The following is an 18562-nucleotide window of genomic DNA, read 5'->3' as shown; positions in this document are numbered from 1 at the left end:
AGAGCTTTGCTTTTACACAAGTATAAAACTCCCTGACTATGGGAGATAATGATAGGTTTTTAGTGCTGAATATAGATTACGTCTATGTATCCAGAATCTAAATAACCAGAAAGCTCAACCAACTAGAAAAACCAAACAAAATAGAGCAGGTCAAAGACTTTTTCAGGCTCCGGACACGCAGACTCAGCGGCCATGGCTCACGGGCCCAGCCGCTCCATGGCATGCGCGACCTTCCCGGACCAGGGCACGAACCTGCATCCCCTGCATCGGCAGGCAGACCCTCAACCACTGCGCCACCAGGGAAGCCCTCAAAGACTTTTTTTGAAAAAAAAAAAAAAACCGGCAAGAGATGTCAGGTGTGACTTTAGATCCATCTGTATATCCCTTTATTTTTCTAGACTAAATACATACATACTCCTGGCAATTACCATTAATGTACTATAGGTTTCTGCTGTATTTCATAATTGATGTTTTAAAAAATTGAATTGTGTTAAGTCTTAATTGATGATTTTCAATTGATAGAATATAATATACAATTATGGAAATTGTTATGAAATAAGTATTCTTTTCAGCATAATTGTTGGAACTATTTCTCATTCTTAAAAATTCCCAGTTATGCAAGATGGAAACATGATCACTGAGTTCCCCTCTTAGCCTTTAGCTGCCATTAAAATTCATTCTCTGTTTTAAGTACTTTCCTAGTTATCAAAATAATGTGAAGAGATGGAGCAAATGGGAATATATAAAACAGAAGAACAAATTCCCTGTGTATTTATTAGTTTCTACAAGATATTCTAGGAAAAAAGTAGAATAATGTTTAATATGCAGAAATTACTTGATCTTTGTAAATTTTGGCGTGTAAATTAAAAACACTGCAGTCTTCAGTGCCTTGTTTCTATTAAAGTTATTTAAAATTTAAATCTTAAAATAATTATTTTCTTAAACTATTAAATTTAGCTTTAATATTCAGTCTAAATTGAAAGATTAATGTAGCCTAAAATATTGATACAATGATACTGGTAAAAGCCTAGAGACTGATAACGGATGGATTCAGATTTCTAGTTATGTATCTAATCTTTTAACCCTTATACAATGTTTAAGATGAGCTTGTATATGTAGTTCCTGATTTCAAATAATTTCTTCTCTCTCTAGAGGACTAGACTCTTAGAAACTTCAAAATAGTTCAAATCTATGGAAATGTGTTGGGCTATTATTAAATCCCATCAAAATAGGTAGTTATTCTACTATTCTTACCATTTTTGCAATCTGCCCATTTCTTTCTCCTATCCTTTTCTTTTTACAGAGATGGGGCACCCAATGTTAGTCTTATAAACTGATTTCTATCAAGATCCATGTAGGCAACATATAACTGTTTTGTATGAATAATGTGTTTTCACTATTTCTGAGGAGTGATGCAATTTTAAATTAATTATAGATGAATTCTAAGTGGTCTAATCTTGCAGCTTAGATAAACTTAAAAACTGAAAAATGACCAGTTAAATAAATAAACAGGTCCTGGTGTAAAGCAAAGAGTTAGAGTTTCTTTGACAGTTGTAGGATGTGCATCTGGTCATTTTTACATGCATGTTTATTAGAGACTGCTGATTTAAGTTGGAATTTGCCATAGTATTTATAATTTACTGTATCAGATCCAAATTATATATTGTATCATATTTTATTGCTATGTTCATTACATTGTTGGAAACAATGTAATTGTGTCCTGATGGAATATGAAAAAAGACTATTTCTCTTCAACTGGGACACATTTAGGTTTCTTTTTATATTACTATTGATTTCCAAGAGTGCAAAATAATACCTTTCTGTCACAGTGCATACAGTCCTGCATGATGTCTCAGAGCCTGTCACAATGCTGAAGTTCCAGCAAAGGCACTAGACTCTGAAAACATTATCTAAAGTGTTTTTGTTTCCCATTCCTTTATAAGATTAATTGAATAGAGCATTCTGATTAATGACTCCATTAATCAGACTAAATTGATATGATCAATTCTTGACTTAGTTTTTGAGGGAAGAGATATGTGTCAACTGAAATGCTGGGGAATGATCCTCTAAGATTTTTATCTTTTAGGTTTATGTAAATCCAGGAAGATATTTTAACTTTGGTCATACTTCTGTCCATGAAGGTAGATACTCATGAAATATCATAAATAGAATTTTACCTTTAATGGAAAGGCAGGGTTAATAAAGATACTGTTTTAAATAAACAAACTTGCCTTTGAAACTTATTTCGCTACCTTGTAGCATGTGTGTATATATGTGTGTGTTCAAGTAAGTCTTTTCAAAACATGAGATGTTTTGTTTTATATAGTATTTCTATTATAAATGACAATTATTTAAGAACACCTTCTTTCATACTGAAGAAACGAATGGAAAATATTAAATAAAAATAAGTTCTCAGAGGGGCAAGAAAAAGGCTGCCTGAAAGCATTGCACGAATCATTGTCTCCACCTAGTGCTGACTTTCAGGAATTAAGATTCCAAAGTCCTTAATGATGCTGTAAAGTTCTAATTTATGTTATGCACGTGTACAGTCATTATAGCTGGGCCTGCTAGTGCCATTATAGTTAAGAGTCTGTCAGTTTTTCATTTATAAAACATCATATTAAGAGGTCTATTGCTTTTACATAAAAGCTCACACTGTGCTGGAACTCTGCAGTCCAATGGCCTTTGCTGTATGTGAATGTTTATTAACAGTGTTATGTTGAACTTGACCAGCTCCTTTTAAAGACACCCTGATGGGGTGAAGTTACATAGGCATCTCATTCAGAAGGATGACTCTTTTCATCAATAACCTGTCCTTTACCTTATGGTAATCGCCCTACACGCATCAGACCAGTGGACATCTAAAAACTCTATTGATGTGGCAGGCCCTGGATTTTTCATAGGCTATAGTTCCCACCCTATGGCACACAAGAGGAGACTAACAATTTTGGCTACTGATGGGAGGAAAGCAGGAGAAAGTAGTTTCATGGAAGTCAAATGAAGTCAGGTCAAATCAAGAAAGTGTTTTTAAAAGGAGGGAATGATCATGTTAGACCCTGATGTTAGTTCAGTTATGTCTTGAGAAATGACCTTTGGCTTTAGTGATGTTAAAACCCTGATGGGGCATTTTCACTGGAGTTTCTGAGAGCTCTAAAAAATCTAGTTGGAATTGGTTTAAGAGAAAAAAGGGAGGAGAAGAAGAGGAGATGAGTCTTTTACGGAATTTGCTGTAAGGGAACACAAAGAAATAAAGCAACAGCTGGAGGTGGACAGTGGGGTATAGAGAAAGTTCTTTTTTTTTTTTTTTTAAAGATATCAAGCTTTCAGACATTATGCAGATGGAATGACCAGAAAGGCAGGAAAATTAATAGTTCAGGGTGGGAACAAAGTCCTAGATGAGAGAGGATAAGGATCTAGCCAACAAGCAGAAGTGTTGGCCTTAGATCGGAGCATGAACAGCTCTACAGTAGCAGGAGGTCAGGTTCTAGGTTGGTAAAGAGCAAGTCTCTCCTGCCACCACCCCACAATATCCAGGCCCCAAGAACTTCCAGCAAGCTTTTGGGACACCTGGGCCCTTGTACAGAGGGTTGGATATTGCAAATGGTTCTGATGAGCCTGGGCAAGCTCAGAAAACTTTTAGGCTCAGATGACCATCACATGTGCTAGAAAATTATGGGTGATGGGCTGCTTCTCTATTCTTATTCATTAATCAGTGATTTATTATATTAATAAATGTCCATCATTTCATTTCTAGGATGACTATTACTTAGCTATAGTGATTATTCTCTTTCCATAATGTTAAATTTTATTGGCTAATATTGATTTAGGAATTTCACATCTTTGATTTTAAGTAAGATTGTTGATTTACTTCTTAAATTACCAGTGACTGACTTTATTATGAAGCTTATCTCCCATTCATGGAATGAATTAGCTAGTTTCTATATCTTTATGGTTTAGAATGTTTTATATAGTACGAAAATGATCTGTTCCATGTCCTGTGAACTTATATGAGCAAGAGCATACTTTCTATTTCAAATCTTTAAGGGTTTTCAAAAATTATTTCTTCAAAAGTTGTGCATTTATTAACATATACATGCATAATATACTCTTTTAATCTTCTCTATGCAAAATATTTTGTTTGATTTTTCTATTTGGCTTGTATATTTTTTAGTCTAAATTTATTTGCATGAGATTTGCTATTTTACATTTCATTTCAAAAACATTTCTTTAAACGTTCTACTAATAGTCTAAATATTTTCTAATTCTTTATTTATATTTGAATCTTTACTACTTTCATCTGTTTTCCATGAGATATATTTAAAATAAATTATTGAGTTGAATGCTTTATTAATTTCCCTTCTCTGTTTAGCTCTTAATAAATAAGCATTTAACATTATAAATTTATCTTTCAATGTAATTCTAAATGTATTCTTTAAGTTTTCATGATTATTATTTTCATTGCTTGCTAAATAGGTACTGATCATGTTATCTTTTTCCCCTTGTCTGGTATAATAGTATTTTGGGAGAGAGAATGTATTTTTAAAATTGTCTTGTGGTTGAAATTGTGAAATTTAAACTTTCATTTATATCTAATTTTGTGTCATTTGTCTCAAAGTGTAACTTGTTCAATTTTTATTTTAAAACTGTATTGAAGTTTAATTTGTTAGTGTGTGGAAATATTACAATGTTTCAAGAATTATTGAGAAAGACACATTTTCTGTTAACAGACTAAAATGTCTATAAGTAAATGGTCATACTTCCATTTACTAGTTTTAGCAGTCAAGTATTTTATGTCCTTACTTGTTACTTAAAAAAAGTTACCTACATCTGTGACTCTATTTCTGTTTTGTAAATAAGTTCATTTGTACCAGCTTTTTAGATTCCTCATATAAGCGGTTCAAGGGGGTAAGCGGGGAAGGGGGGATTGGAGACTGGGACATTGACATATACACACTACTATATGTAAAAAAAAATAACTAATAAGGACATACAGTATAGCACAGGGAACTCTACTCAATACTCTGAAATGGTCTATATGGGAAAAGAATCTAAAAAAGAGTGGGTATATGTATATGTATAACCGATTCACTTTGCTGTACACCTGAAACTAACACAACATTGTAAATCAACTATACTCCAATAAGAATTTTTAAAAATTTACCAAGTAGTTCATAATCTGTTGGTGATGTAATGACGTCTCCCACAGGGATTATATATATGTTGGTTTCTCTTTAAATGTCTAAAAAGTTTTGCTTGATTTTTTTTCTGTTAGTATTGTTATTTATGTCATTGTTATTATAAATTGACTGTTATTCTACTTTGCCTTCTGCCTCAAATTCCACTGTCTATTATCCCAATTTTTAAAAATGTATTCTTTCATTAAAAATTACTTTTATTTATGTCTCTTGTACACAGTAAATTATCAGATTTGGGTTTTTAATTCAAACTGAGTTTTTGCCTACCTAATAAGAAGTACTCAATGAATATTTTAAAGTGATATTTAACCTTGCTAAATTCCTTTTTGTCTTTTATTTTGTTTTAGGTGGACCATAAAACATGAAGGGACTGGTAAGCCAGGCCAGTGGAAACATTCCAGAGTTGAAAATCCGCTCTGGAATAAGCTTACCTACATGTGGCCAGTCCTTCCCAGTGGCCAACTTAATGAGGTTGTACTGCTTAGTATAAGACATCGTTGTTGAGCCTTATTTTAAGTCCCAGTATGTGGTCAATGTGTGTGAAAATTTCCATGAAGTTTTTGATTTGCAGTTGTTAGGTGCAAGTGATCAATTGATGCTGTTGTTCTATCAATTAATTAGAAAGATGCATTTAAGTCATCCAATATGGAATGGGCATGGAATTTATTTCTTCTTCTAGTCTGTCATATTTTGCTTTATATATTTTGAAATTTAGTTCTAGACACACACATGTTCAGAACTATTATATCACCCTGATGAATTGAAACTTTTATCATTATGTAGACTCTCTCTAGCTCTAGTAAAATTTTCAGTTATCCAATACGAATAGAAATATACCAGCTTTTTTTGTTGTTGTTATTTGCCTTATATATCTTCTTTCTATCCTTTTACGTTTTATATTTGTATACTCTTCTGTTTTAGGGGGACTCTCCAGTAATCAGCATATAGTTAATTTTTAAAAATGGTCAGACAATCTTCATTTCTAAACCAAGGGATTTAGTCTTTTCTATCTATTGTAATGACATATATATTTGGATTATTATCTGCTTTTTTCTCTGTTTCATTTTTCACCATTTCTTATATTCTTTTAGGTTAATTTTTTTCTTGTATTTTTACCATTTGCTAGATTGGAAATTGTATCCTCTATTTCCATTTTTTTTTGTTATTACTTTGAACATTTTAGCTTGCATATGTAAATGATCAAAATCTAAAGTTAACAAATATACTTACTCTTATCTTAAATAATTGAGAACATTAGAATGCTTTAACATCAGTTGTCTGATTTGTAACTTATACACTATTATTGTCATCTATTTTATTCTTATCTTAAAAAAATTTCCACAAGATATTAACATTGTTGTATGTGGTTAATATTAATTTAGATTTACTCCTAATTTTTTCTCTTTCTTCTTTTAAGTCCTTGTTATATCTCAGTCCTTCCAGCTGGGGTTACTTTCCTTTTGCCTAGTATACCCTTCTTTTAGTTTTTGGTAGCAAACAGTTTTTACTTATCTTAGATTACTTAAAAATTTATTTTTACTTTTACTAAGTGAACTTAGTCTTTTATTTTGCCCTCATTCACATAGGGTATTTTCACTTAGCAAACTGAAGATAACATCACTGACTTTGCTGTTTTTGAGGAGTCAGCTATAATTCTGAATATTCTTCTTTTGAAGGTAATCTGTCTTTTCTCCCTGACTGCTTTTAAAATCTTCTCTTTTCTTTGGGTCTCTTCAGTTTTTTTATTTTTCCTGCTCAAGGTTCTTGAATCTGTGGATTGATATCTTGCATCATTTCTGAAAAATTATCACCCATTATCTCTTCAAGTATTATCTCTCTTATCCCCTCTGTTCTTTATAGAAAACTCTGATTAGGTGTATGCTAGACCTTCTCATTTTGACCTTCTTGTCTCTTAACCTCTCTTTTATATTTTCCATTTCCTTGCCTCTTTATGACGTATTTTTGGATCATATTTTGAGACATTTCTTTCAGATTATTAATTTTCTCTTCATCTTTATCTAATATGCTTTAAACTGCAAGTGAGGTCAGCCCATGGTATGAATTCTCAATGAAGATTATTTTTTCTTCCACACAGAGAAAATGTTTGAGTTGGTCTATTTTACTTGCAACCACTGAGAGTTATTGTCTCTGGCTTGCCTTTTCAATGAAATTTATCCTTTTGTGGTTCTTGTTTTATGAGAGGAGAGGGTCTCCTGTTAGAATTCCCACCTTGGCTGGGCCTTGAAATTTGTCTTCTGCACCCTTCCCCTCAAGACCATGGAAACAGAAGTTTGCTGGGTTTGGAAAATTTCCTCAAGATAAGATCCAGCTTCAGCACTCTGTTTACCTCTCTGGGTCTCTAATATGTCTTGCTTTATTGCTAGGTCAGTGATATGTTCCAAAAGATTTTTTAAAAATATTTTATCCTGGGCTTCCCTGGTGGTGCAGTGGTTGAGAGTCTGCATGCTGATGCAGGGGACACAGGTTCATGCCCCAGTCTGGGAAGATCTCACATGCCGTGGAGCGGCTGGGCCCGTGAGCCATGGCCGCTGAGTCTGCACGTCTGGAAAAATATATATATATATATATTTTTTTTTATCCTGATTTTTTTAATTGTTTTGTCAAATTTTCTGGTCTCAATCAAGTTTTTTCTTTCCCCTTAAATCACAATTCTCTATGTGTCCTCAGTGATTGAATCAATGAGTCTCATCACTTTAGGGGAAGGACAGATGGAACCATTCCAGCTGAAACCAAGAATTCATTGTTTAGAGCCTCAAATATGCCCTAATATTTAGACTGTAGTGAAGCAACAGTCTAGAAATCTGAGGCTTTTTTATTTAGAGAGAGAAATGAGATCTTCAAAATACCAGAGGCTGTGGTTTGGGTAGCCTGAGCCAGTGGCTAGATGAATTATATGCCTAAGACTCAGGGTTTGCAGCATAGTGAGAGCCAACATAGAGCCAGGGGTGGAGAGGTGGCACAGAGACAAATAGGCCCAGCATAGGCCAAGAAAAAAAACTGTGAGTTGTGCTAATTGTAGGCTTTTCTTCAGAGGTTTAGGAAGGCTAAAACCTAGAGAGCAGAAAGGATAACTTACTTCTCAGCTGGAGGTGAACAGATATCAGCAGGTTGCCCAGTATCCAAAGAGGAGAAGAGCACATCCTTAGAGATCTTTGAGGGTCAAGGACAAGTACCACATATAGACCATGAACCCTTTTTCCCAGTGGTATATGGTTTATTGAACTTTCATCTATGCCCAGAAACCACATTGAGGCAGGGGAAAGGAAGGGTATATCCTTGAAAAGAAATAACAGTTCTGGTAAGAAGTTTGAACATTTAATTTGATTCAATATGTATCCAAAAGTACAGAGCTAAAAACTAGACAAAAAGGCTTTTCCAAATTGGCAGAAATGGGGACACTTCCAATTGGAATATTAAGTTTCCCACCCGCCTGGAGGTGGACAGGGATGCCTCATAAGGAAGTGTACTTTCTTATACACGGAAAGAGAACAATTTATAATTATTGTAGACTTCACAGATATTGTGCTTACATTTTTTTCAACCTCAGTATACAGGTAAAGTAATTCATTTAACTAATTAATTGACTTAAATGATGAATGGTAATTATATTAGGAAATCTAACTTAACCATATTCCTTTTAACATTTACCTTTTAAAACAATAACATTTTTGCTAATAGTTTAGAATTTGCCAACTAAATGATCTTAGGAATGAAAATGGATTGCCCCACAGTTCTCTAGCCATTCAAACAGAACAGTAGCTTTTAGTGAAATGGTTAAGAAGTCACTGTACTCCAACAAAACCCTGGCTTTGACCTGTAAACTCAATAGAAAGGACTAAGGCACTAAATAAACTAAAGTGAGGAAAATGGACCATGTATTTCAAAATGACTCAGCCTAAGGATCCTCTTATTTCTTGAAATATTTGAGGAAGAGAAGAAAACACTTACCAAGCAGAGAACAGAGACAGTTCTCATTCCAATTCAATGCACTCTACCTGACTTCAAGTCTGGATTCATCTTATGTGAAGGAACTGTATTTTCTTCCAGCCCCACTTCCACATAATTGACTTTTTAAGCAAAAAGATGATTTTATCTATGTGTAATTAAGCACAATTCACTTTTTCTTGGAAAGACTTTACGTATAAATAGTCTGTAATTAGGAAATGTGATATTCATACTGTGGGATTCAGAACCCTTTGATCACTATAAGCATCTATGTTAATTTTATTCCAGATTTAATCTACCAACTTTATTACTTATCTCACCACTATTTATTATATATTTAGGCAATGCAGACAAAGCAAAAATGGAGACAGACATGGTTCCTACCTTCATGGAGCTTACAGTTTAAGAAGTATAGGCTGTGTGTCAAAAAGGAAGGAACCAGAAAAGGACAAAGGCAGACTCTGTGAATAACGGACAAAGAAGGGAGAGAAAGAAGAACTCACAGAAAAAGTTTGGTGTCCCCTTTCAAGGCTGTTTGCTGAGCCAGTTTATTCAGCCAGAGAGTTAGTATGAGGAGAGTTAGCTAGGCTGATCGTCTGAATGGGCTTGAAAATTAAGTCAAACTATTGAATCTAAGAAAACTATCTAAGAAATACTATCCTGAGTGAGATTCAAAATCGTCTGCTAATTCCTTGACTAGAACTTTTCAAAAGAGAATGATGACCAAGGGAAGATTTCAGGAAATATGTATAATGAGAATTTTTTTTGTGGTGACTCAGAGTACATTAATACCAAACTATTTACCTCTCTCAGTGGTGGCAACTGATTTCACCTTTTTCTCCTTGTTAAATATTATTCATTCTAAAAGGCAATTGATGTTATGTTTTATGAGCAAATAAGATTTCATGTATCTTGGTACATCAGTATTTTTAAAATATGTTAAAACCTCCTAAAACCACAAGATGAATGAATTATTTTGGTTAATTCTGTGACTAACTTCACTGGAATAATTTCTAGAGACTCGGGTTCTCACCCTTATGGGAAAAGTCCTAAATTGAGAAGTTGTACTTCTTAACATTTAATGGTAAAATGCAATGGATTTTCATATCCGAGGATGAAATCATTGCAAAAAGTAAATCTAAAGAGACTTAAAATTTTAGAATGAGCCACTGGATAGTGATTTTAATCTCTCTAAATTACTGAAGTAAAATATATCTATTTGGAGGGACCCATGTTAAACAAAGCATGTTAAAAGTACATATTTTATTAATCTGTTAAGAGATGATGATAGCTAGCTGTCAGTATAAAGGGAGGAAAAGGAGATGTAGAAAGGCCCGAAAGAAAAAATTGAAGAATCTATTAATTTATTAATAATAAATAGATAAGGGAGGGCCAATTTGACTAAGAAATTTAGGTCACTGGTTAAGAGCTGGACTCCCAAAAGAAGCACAAGCTGCCTCTGGTTGTGAGAGAGAGATGAAAAAGAAAAAGCAGAATTATCAATGTAAGGGAGCACCACAGCTCATCAAAGGTCTGCTGACCACGCAGCTGTGCCATGGCGTAGTGTGAACACGTAGAAAACCAAAATGAAATGAATGGGAACATTAGAATTCCAATGGAGAAAATGGAAGGAAAGGAAACAGCACTCCAGTCAGTTTAATCCATGTTTTTGTTGTCCTTCATTATCCTGACACCATATTTCTCTATTTCTATGAAAGACAATGTAAAAGTGCCTTAAACATTAGAACAAGGTTTGAGGTAGCTTGAAAGAACTGCCAGTGATAGCTCACACATTTGGAAAGTTTTGAAACCCATGATAATTGTTCATCTCTTTGGATTGAGTTTCTGTGATGTCATGGAGAAGACTCTCGGCCTTCATTCATCTAACTGGAACGCAAAGGAAGCCATCTGAAATCAGCAGTGCTGCGGTGGTGTTAAAGCCACTGTCTGCGGTGGTTACCACCTGTTATGAGACATGTTTAGTGAGTGGAAGGATCTAAAAATAACTAGGGGCTAAGATAGCACATTTCAGATAAATTCATCAGCGTTATGGCATGTTTAGGATATTGAAAAACAATCTTAGTACTGCATCTTAACTCTATGAACTCAGACTGACTTCTCACAGACTAAGCTCAAGGGAGAATTGCCTTTCCCTTCCGTGGTTCCGAAAGAAAGAAAAGGGGGAAATATTAGCTATTTTACACAAGATGTCAATGTGACAGTCATTTTTTTTTAAATAAATTTATTTATTTATTTTTGGCTGAGTTGGGTCTTTGTTGCTGCGCTTGGGCTTTCTCTAGTTGCAGCGAGCAGGGACTACTCTTCATTGTGGTGCGAGGGCTTCTCATTGCTGTGGCTTTGTTGAGGAGCATGGGCTCTAGGTGTGTGGGCTTCAGTAGCTGTGGCTTGCAGGCTCTAGAGCACAGGCTCAGTAGTTGTGGTGCACAGGCCTAGTTACTCCGCGGCATATGGGATCTTCCCAGACCAGGTCTCGAACCCGTGTCCCTGGCATTGGCAGGCGGATTCTTAACCACTGCACCATCAGGGAAGCCCTTGACAGTCATTTTTTAATGAGAAGACTGTTCTTCTCTTTCTCCTCCACCAATTCAACCCTTGCTACATGATAGTTTGTCTAAAACTAGTACAAATTTTGATTTGCTCTGAATTGCTTAATATTTTTGTTGTGGAAGAATTACAGGTCCGTCTTGAACTTACTTCTTGAAGAATTATACAACTCCACTCCTCCACCACCTCTCATATTAAGTAAAACCCTTATACCCTTATAGGAAAGTTTCAAATGAAAATATACAATGTTTGTCATAACCTTTGGTATTTCTTCTCAGTAACAATAGTAAGGGAAAGTGACCCCATGTTTCTCCATTCATAATAATAGACACATATCTAAATAAATACTACCCTCTGCAATTTAAATTCTCAGGTTCTCAGTGAAGGTCAAGAATACAGTAAAACTTCATTAATTCAAATTTCGCTTATTTAGAAGTACAATAAGTTAGACTCATGGTATGCCACTATTATGAACACATTTACTAAGCAAAATATTATACAAAAATTATAAAGGAAAAAACATTAGACTGAAAAACACTCATGAGAGTTTTAAACATTTATTTATATTGCTTTTCTCCTAATTAAATGAAATTAATGTTATTTACTGACTCATCTTGCAAACAATTTAGAGCATTAGATGCCATTTCAGAAGATTTAATCTTCACAACTTTCAGATTTTTTTAATATTTATTTAAAACGCATTTCCTTGAACTATATGATTGTTGAGTATAATTGCAAGATTCTAATAGCTCTTCAAGGGAGTATAAATTAGTAAATTATTACTTGCTGTACTAGCTTTAAAAAAATGTTCTCCCCTTCCATAAACTAAAGGCCATGTGTCTTGGTCTGTACTGGTCTAACGTGCCAGCACATCTCCCCAACCCCTGTGTATCTGTATCTTGGTCATGTCAGACGGACACTGACAGGACACCAGGACCACCTCTGCAGTGATTGCCTGAACTTTTTGCCTGCTCAATATGGCTCCCCCTTTTGGGGGGTATTGGTACCTATATCCCCTTTAGGAAATTTCCTCTATTTTTAGTTCATGTGGACTATGGCATCTTTGCTTAGGGTCCTCAGAAAGAGGAGCCTGAGGCAAATGGCTTATGTGCTACTACTTAGTTAGGGAGTACAGTCCCAGGGAGAAAGAGTAAGAGACAAGCAGAGAAGGAAGAAAAGCCAATATAAGAATGTGCTATCAAGCTGTCCTCCAAGGAGCCTTTTAAACAGTATTCTTAGGAGAGTTTCTCCTGGAGAAGAAAGAGGGAAGAATTTATCCATCAGCTTCTATCTCCCTTTGGTCAAAGGTTTGCCCAAGGTTACACAACTGGAGTGGTGGGTTAAAGATTCAAATACAGGAAGTCTGGCTCTAGAGCCCTTGGCCAGTCATCCCATGTTCTCATAAATGTTAGTCATTGATAAGAACTAAGGAGAAAGTAGAAGCAAGGATAGTGGGCAGGGCAGGATTTGGAAATTTTCAGTTGACAAGGGATGTGGCTTCACTGAGGTGATATTTGAGTAGAGACCTGAAGATCAATAAGATCTCTAGGGAAAGAGCATTCCAGGAAATGCATAGAACTGAGATGCTGTGTTTGATGGATAATGAAGTAAATGTGGCAGCAGCAGTGTGAGTGAGAGGAGAGCAGCAGGACATAAGGCCAGAGAGAAGAGAGGGCTACAGCTCATGCAGGGCCTTGGGCCATTGTAAGACCTTTGGCTCTTACTCCAAGATGGGAAGCCGTTGACAGGTTAGGAGCAGAGAAGTGATACTCTGACTGAGTATTAATAGAATCTTTAGGATAATAGAGAAAAAAGGGGCCAAGGTAGAAGCAGGAATAAGCAGTTATAAGGCTTTTGCAATTTCTAGGTGAGAGAAACTAGTGTCTTTGTCCGGGGTGGTAGGAGTGGAGGTGATGAAGTGTAATTGGGCCCTTGATATATTTTGAAAGTGGAAGCAGGTTCTGCTGATGGATTAAGTTAGAAATAAGTAACAAAATAAATAATTAGAAAAGGCCTTATATTGAGAAATTTGAAAAGATATTTTGACTAACTCATGGGATAATGAAGAAATCCTAATGAAAATTTTAAAAGGAAATATTTAGAACCAAAGAAAAGTATGTGAGATGCAGCTATAGCATACTTGAAGGAAATTTACAACTTTAAGTGCTTATATTAAAAGAGAAGAGAGACTAAAATTTAATAATTAAGTATCCAACTCGAGAAGTTAGGAAAATAACAGCAGAATGCATTCAAAGAATTAGAAGGAATTATCAATAGTAAATTAGAGAAATCAATATAACATATGATAAGTATAAAACAGAACCGACAGTCAAAAAACTGGTTCTTTTAAAATATTAATAAAATGTATATACTTGGCCAAACTGATTAATTAAAAAAAAGCAGGTAAATAATATTAGGAACAAAAGAAAGATATAAGTATAGATGCTGAGAAATTAAGAAAATAATTAAAGGATATTATAAGTAAATTTATGTTAATAAATATTATAACTTAAAATAAATAAAATGGCCAAATTCCTGGACAAAAGTAATTTAACAGAATAGAATCAAGAAGAAATGGAAAGCTTGTATAGTCCAATAATCATAGAAAAAAATAGAATCAGTAGTTAAAAATCTCCCCACAAAGAGAACACCATTACCAAATAGTTTTATTGGCAAATTCTACCAAACATATGAGAAACAAAATTTCAGAATATTACAAAAGAAGTAACACTTCCCACCTCATTTCATGAGGCTAGGATAAACTTGATACCAAACCTTGATGAGGATAGTTTAAGAAAATTACATGTTAATATCATTTATGAACATACAAGCAAAAATCCTAAAGAAAATATTAGCAAATTAAATACAGCAATCTGTAAAAAAGATAATACACTGTGACCAATTTGGATTGATCCAGGAATGCAAGATTAGCTTAAAATTTTTAAAAATTAATGTAACTAATATATAACCAATGAAAGGATAAATAATAATATGAGCACATCTCAATAAATGTAGGAAAAAGAACTTTACATAACTCAACATACATTTAAGAAAAAAAATCTTAACAAAATGGGATTGATAGGAAATTACTTAACCTGCTACAGAGTATTACAGTCCTAAACAGACTTTAAAAAAACTAATTGAGCTGTTTCTTAAATGTATATGACATGGTAAAGGGCGAACAAGAGCCAATTTCCAAAGAAGAATAATAAGGTAAGGGTACTTGCCCTGCCAAATATCAAGATTTACCAGATATAATCCACACAGTATGGTACTGGACAGGGAGAGAGAAATTGGCAAATTGAAGAAAACAGAACACACAGAAACAGACCCACACTTAAATGGAGATGTCATATTTTATAAAATGGTTACTGCAGGTTAATGGGAAAGTAATTGCTGCCAGGACAAAAGAAAGAGAGAGAGAGAGAGACAGAGAGAGACAGAGAGAGATGAAAGAAAGAAAAAGAAAGAAAGAAAGGAAGGAAGGAAGGAAGGAAGGAAGGAAGGGAAAGGAAGGAAGGAAGGAAGGAAGGAAGGAAGAAAGAAAGAAAGAAAGAAAAGAAAGAAAGAAAAAGAAAGAAAGAAAAAGAAAGAAGAAGGAAAGGAAGGAAGAGAGGGAGGGAGGAAGGAAAGAAAGACCTTGGACCTTGCCTAACATCATCTCTGATCATCCCTTCCTTCATTTAATCTCCTTCCACAAATGTCTGTTTCTGTGAATGGCAATACCATTTACCCAGTTGTCCAAGCTACAGACCTGGGAGCCATCCTTGCCTCTTTTTACTCCCTGAACATCATGTTCTATTAATTCTCAAATCTGATACATACACTGTCCCATCCTTTTACCCCTCCTTTACCGCACTAACTCCTACTAAGACTTCTGATCTCTTACATGGCATTTCTGAGTTAGGTTCTACTCAGTGGTCCCATCACACCTTGTACCCTGTTGTTATTATGCTCACGTTATTGCAATTGCCAGTTTATTTCTAGGTAAGTTTCTGAGCATCCCCTAGAAATTCCTTGACGATGAGTATCCAGTCTTGTTCATAGTTTTATTTCCAGTGTCTAGCACTGTGCCTGGAATATAGGAAACAATTATTAAATATTTGGATAATGCATGAATTAATAAATAAATGTGTGAATGATGGCTACAAAGTAACCAAATTCTACAACTGAAATATTTGAAGTTTGTTTAAGCTTTATCATTCACTCATCTCACTCTGTTATTTGAAGTGTTCCCCAAATAGATTTAGTTTAAGACAATATTATTTCGGGTTGTAAAACCACTTTTCATACATTCTTCCTTTCTTCACATAGATTAGAGATATTTTATACAGGAGCAAAAAACATTCCAAACTAATTCAGTTCTGTATTTCCAGAATGATGTTTCTCTGAAAGGGAATAAATCTTCCATGTCGTAACACAGCACAGGTTGTACATACATTTTAAAAATTGCTATCTTTCCTCTTCATTAAAATAAAACGTTAATTAGAATTGTCTGGAACATCTTTAGGTGCCCAATACATGTTTGATGAATGAATAAAATATTAAAGGTATAAGAAAGTGTGCTTATTTTTTAATATATAGGAATGACTCTTCCTATTCACTTATTATCAATTTTCTTGTCATTTCTTTCTGAAGGAGTTTGATTGGCCAATAGAAGGGCTGCTTCTTCCAAACGGTCCTCCCATGAAGAAACCCATCTCTAAGACACTGGAGCAATATGTCCCTGTGAGACTCAGAGTTTTGCGGAATGGAGACAAGAACAAAACCAGAGCCCTTATTATAATCAGTCCAGACATCTCACCTAGGCAGAAAATGCAGTAAGAACAACTTGTTCATATTTCGCATCAAGCATACTTTCTAATTTCTACAGATTTTTGTCTTCTTGATTACAGATGTTTTTCTGAGGAAATTTTGTGTTTATTCTTTAAAAAGGGCTCCCATATTGATACTTGGAGGTAAAAATAGATACTAAAATTCATTTAGTTTCTATGTTAGGAACTTAATTTGAACACTGGTGATTTAGGCTGGCCATGAGAGAACATGAGTTAGAAATAAGTAGTTCTGATAAAAAAAAGTTTTATGATCAATATCTATTTTGAATTAGCATTATTGTTTGGGTTTATTAATATATTTTGAAATAAATGAGCTCATAAATTCCTTCTTAAATCTAATTTTGTAATTTCTTATTTAAGTTAGTATTTACTTTGTTATTATTTACATTATTTAAGTTATTACAGACAATTATTTACATTTAGATATTTGGAATATTTAATGAACAAATATAGTTCTCAAAATATAACTTTACATAATCTGTATCCTTGCCTTGGAATAACATTTTAAAAGTTTACCATCCTAGAAAAGCATCGATCTGCCCTTTAGCTTACGTTATGAGGTTGGAATAAAATCTTCCCAAACACCCAGTATTTCTGCAACATTGGAGAAAGTCACCTGCTGTATTTTCATTACATTTTATGACAAAAGGAATCATAGATCAGGGCAAAACTCTGATGTAAAGAATGAATTAAACACATTTTTTCTCATATTATTAGCTGTGATATTACCTCTTGACCTTTCTTTTGAGATGTTTAGAATATTTGAGGCTGCTGATAATAGTTTAATATTACTTTCTTCACATTGATTAAATATACTTCATACATCACTGAACAATGAGTAACATTCAGATCGGCTGTCCACTGAACTGCCTATAAAGATGATAAAGTAAAATTTTAATCTTCAAAGTAAAGTCAACCCTGAAATTGAAATCTTTGACGCATACATTTCATAATTAGCTCATTCTACTAGACATAAAATGTGAGGGTAATGCCCTTAAAGTAGTATATGACTTTTTTTTTAATATGCAAAATTAACAGGTAATTTCTATCCCTTCCTATCTTTATGTGTCTCAAAATTATATAGAGATTTAATCTGATCAATTTATGTTTTAAAATGCATGATTCAATCAGGTAATCCAAACATAATTTGAGAGATTTGTTAATTTGGACAGCTATTCTAGTAGAGAGTATGTGAAACTCTCTGCTAAGTTCATGGAACAGTGTGTCCTGGTTAATCAAATATTCATTTTGTTCTCTACATGAATTAATTATTCCCAAATAATTAAAACACAGTGGCATACATTTGACATCAAAACTCTACTGAATATAGTTTAATTTTTCTTGGCTGATTCAGAAAATTTTCTACAGGATCATCAATAGCATTCCCCACACCTTCCCCCCAATCTTTCTGTAAGTACTGGGAACAGAAGATTTAAATAGGGAGTGTTTTGGTTAACATTACATTTGAACACTATATCTTTCATTTAATAAAATCTAAAGATTCTAAAAATACACAATTCTTTCTTACTTGAAAATTTGAATGATGTATATTGCAATTCTTTTACTGTGATCGTCATTAATTTTTTATTAAAAACATTTTTAGTTTTGGATTGATAACTGAAACAGTATCTGAGTAATATATGAATAAACATATAAATATGAACAGTATATGAATAAAACATCAAAGGCAAAATGAATGTAATCTCTGCATTTTCTTCAAAGTTGATAAATTCACATCTCAGAGTGTTCAACATTATTGGAAAAGGATTCAGATATTGAAAATTTATTTTCTTGTATAAATTTTTCATAGTATAAATGTTTGTGACGTTTAATATTTAATTGTAGTAGTATTTGAAATCCTATCTTTTTAAGAAAGGCATTTTTTTTAGAGTAAATAATGATAAATTAAAACCTCACTATTTATTCACATACTTAAACAAGCTGAATGATAATTGACAATGTATACTGCCATATCAATCAAATCTTGGATCATTTTTTTCA

The 18562-nt window shown here is 33.8% G+C and overlaps 1 protein-coding gene across 1 annotated transcript in view; it reads left to right on the top strand.

Annotated features, from left to right (window-relative positions):
* The window catches only part of DCDC1 (doublecortin domain containing 1), a gene marked incomplete at both ends in the record, with an annotated part of 429210 nt that overhangs the window by 345887 nt on the left and 64761 nt on the right, over positions 1-18562 (top strand). The window contains 2 exons of the mRNA XM_082661206.1: positions 5543-5669; positions 16368-16546. Of these exons, the coding sequence (XP_082517332.1) occupies positions 5543-5669; positions 16368-16546 (306 nt within the window). The remainder of the gene's footprint in view (positions 1-5542; positions 5670-16367; positions 16547-18562) is intronic.

Source organism: Grampus griseus (assembly GCF_964374135.1).
Source record: "Grampus griseus genome assembly, chromosome: 8".
In the NCBI taxonomy this organism is placed as follows: Eukaryota; Metazoa; Chordata; class Mammalia; order Artiodactyla; family Delphinidae; genus Grampus; species Grampus griseus.
The sequence above is the reverse complement of the archived record's forward strand: the minus strand, read 5'-3'. Positions and strand labels throughout refer to the sequence as shown.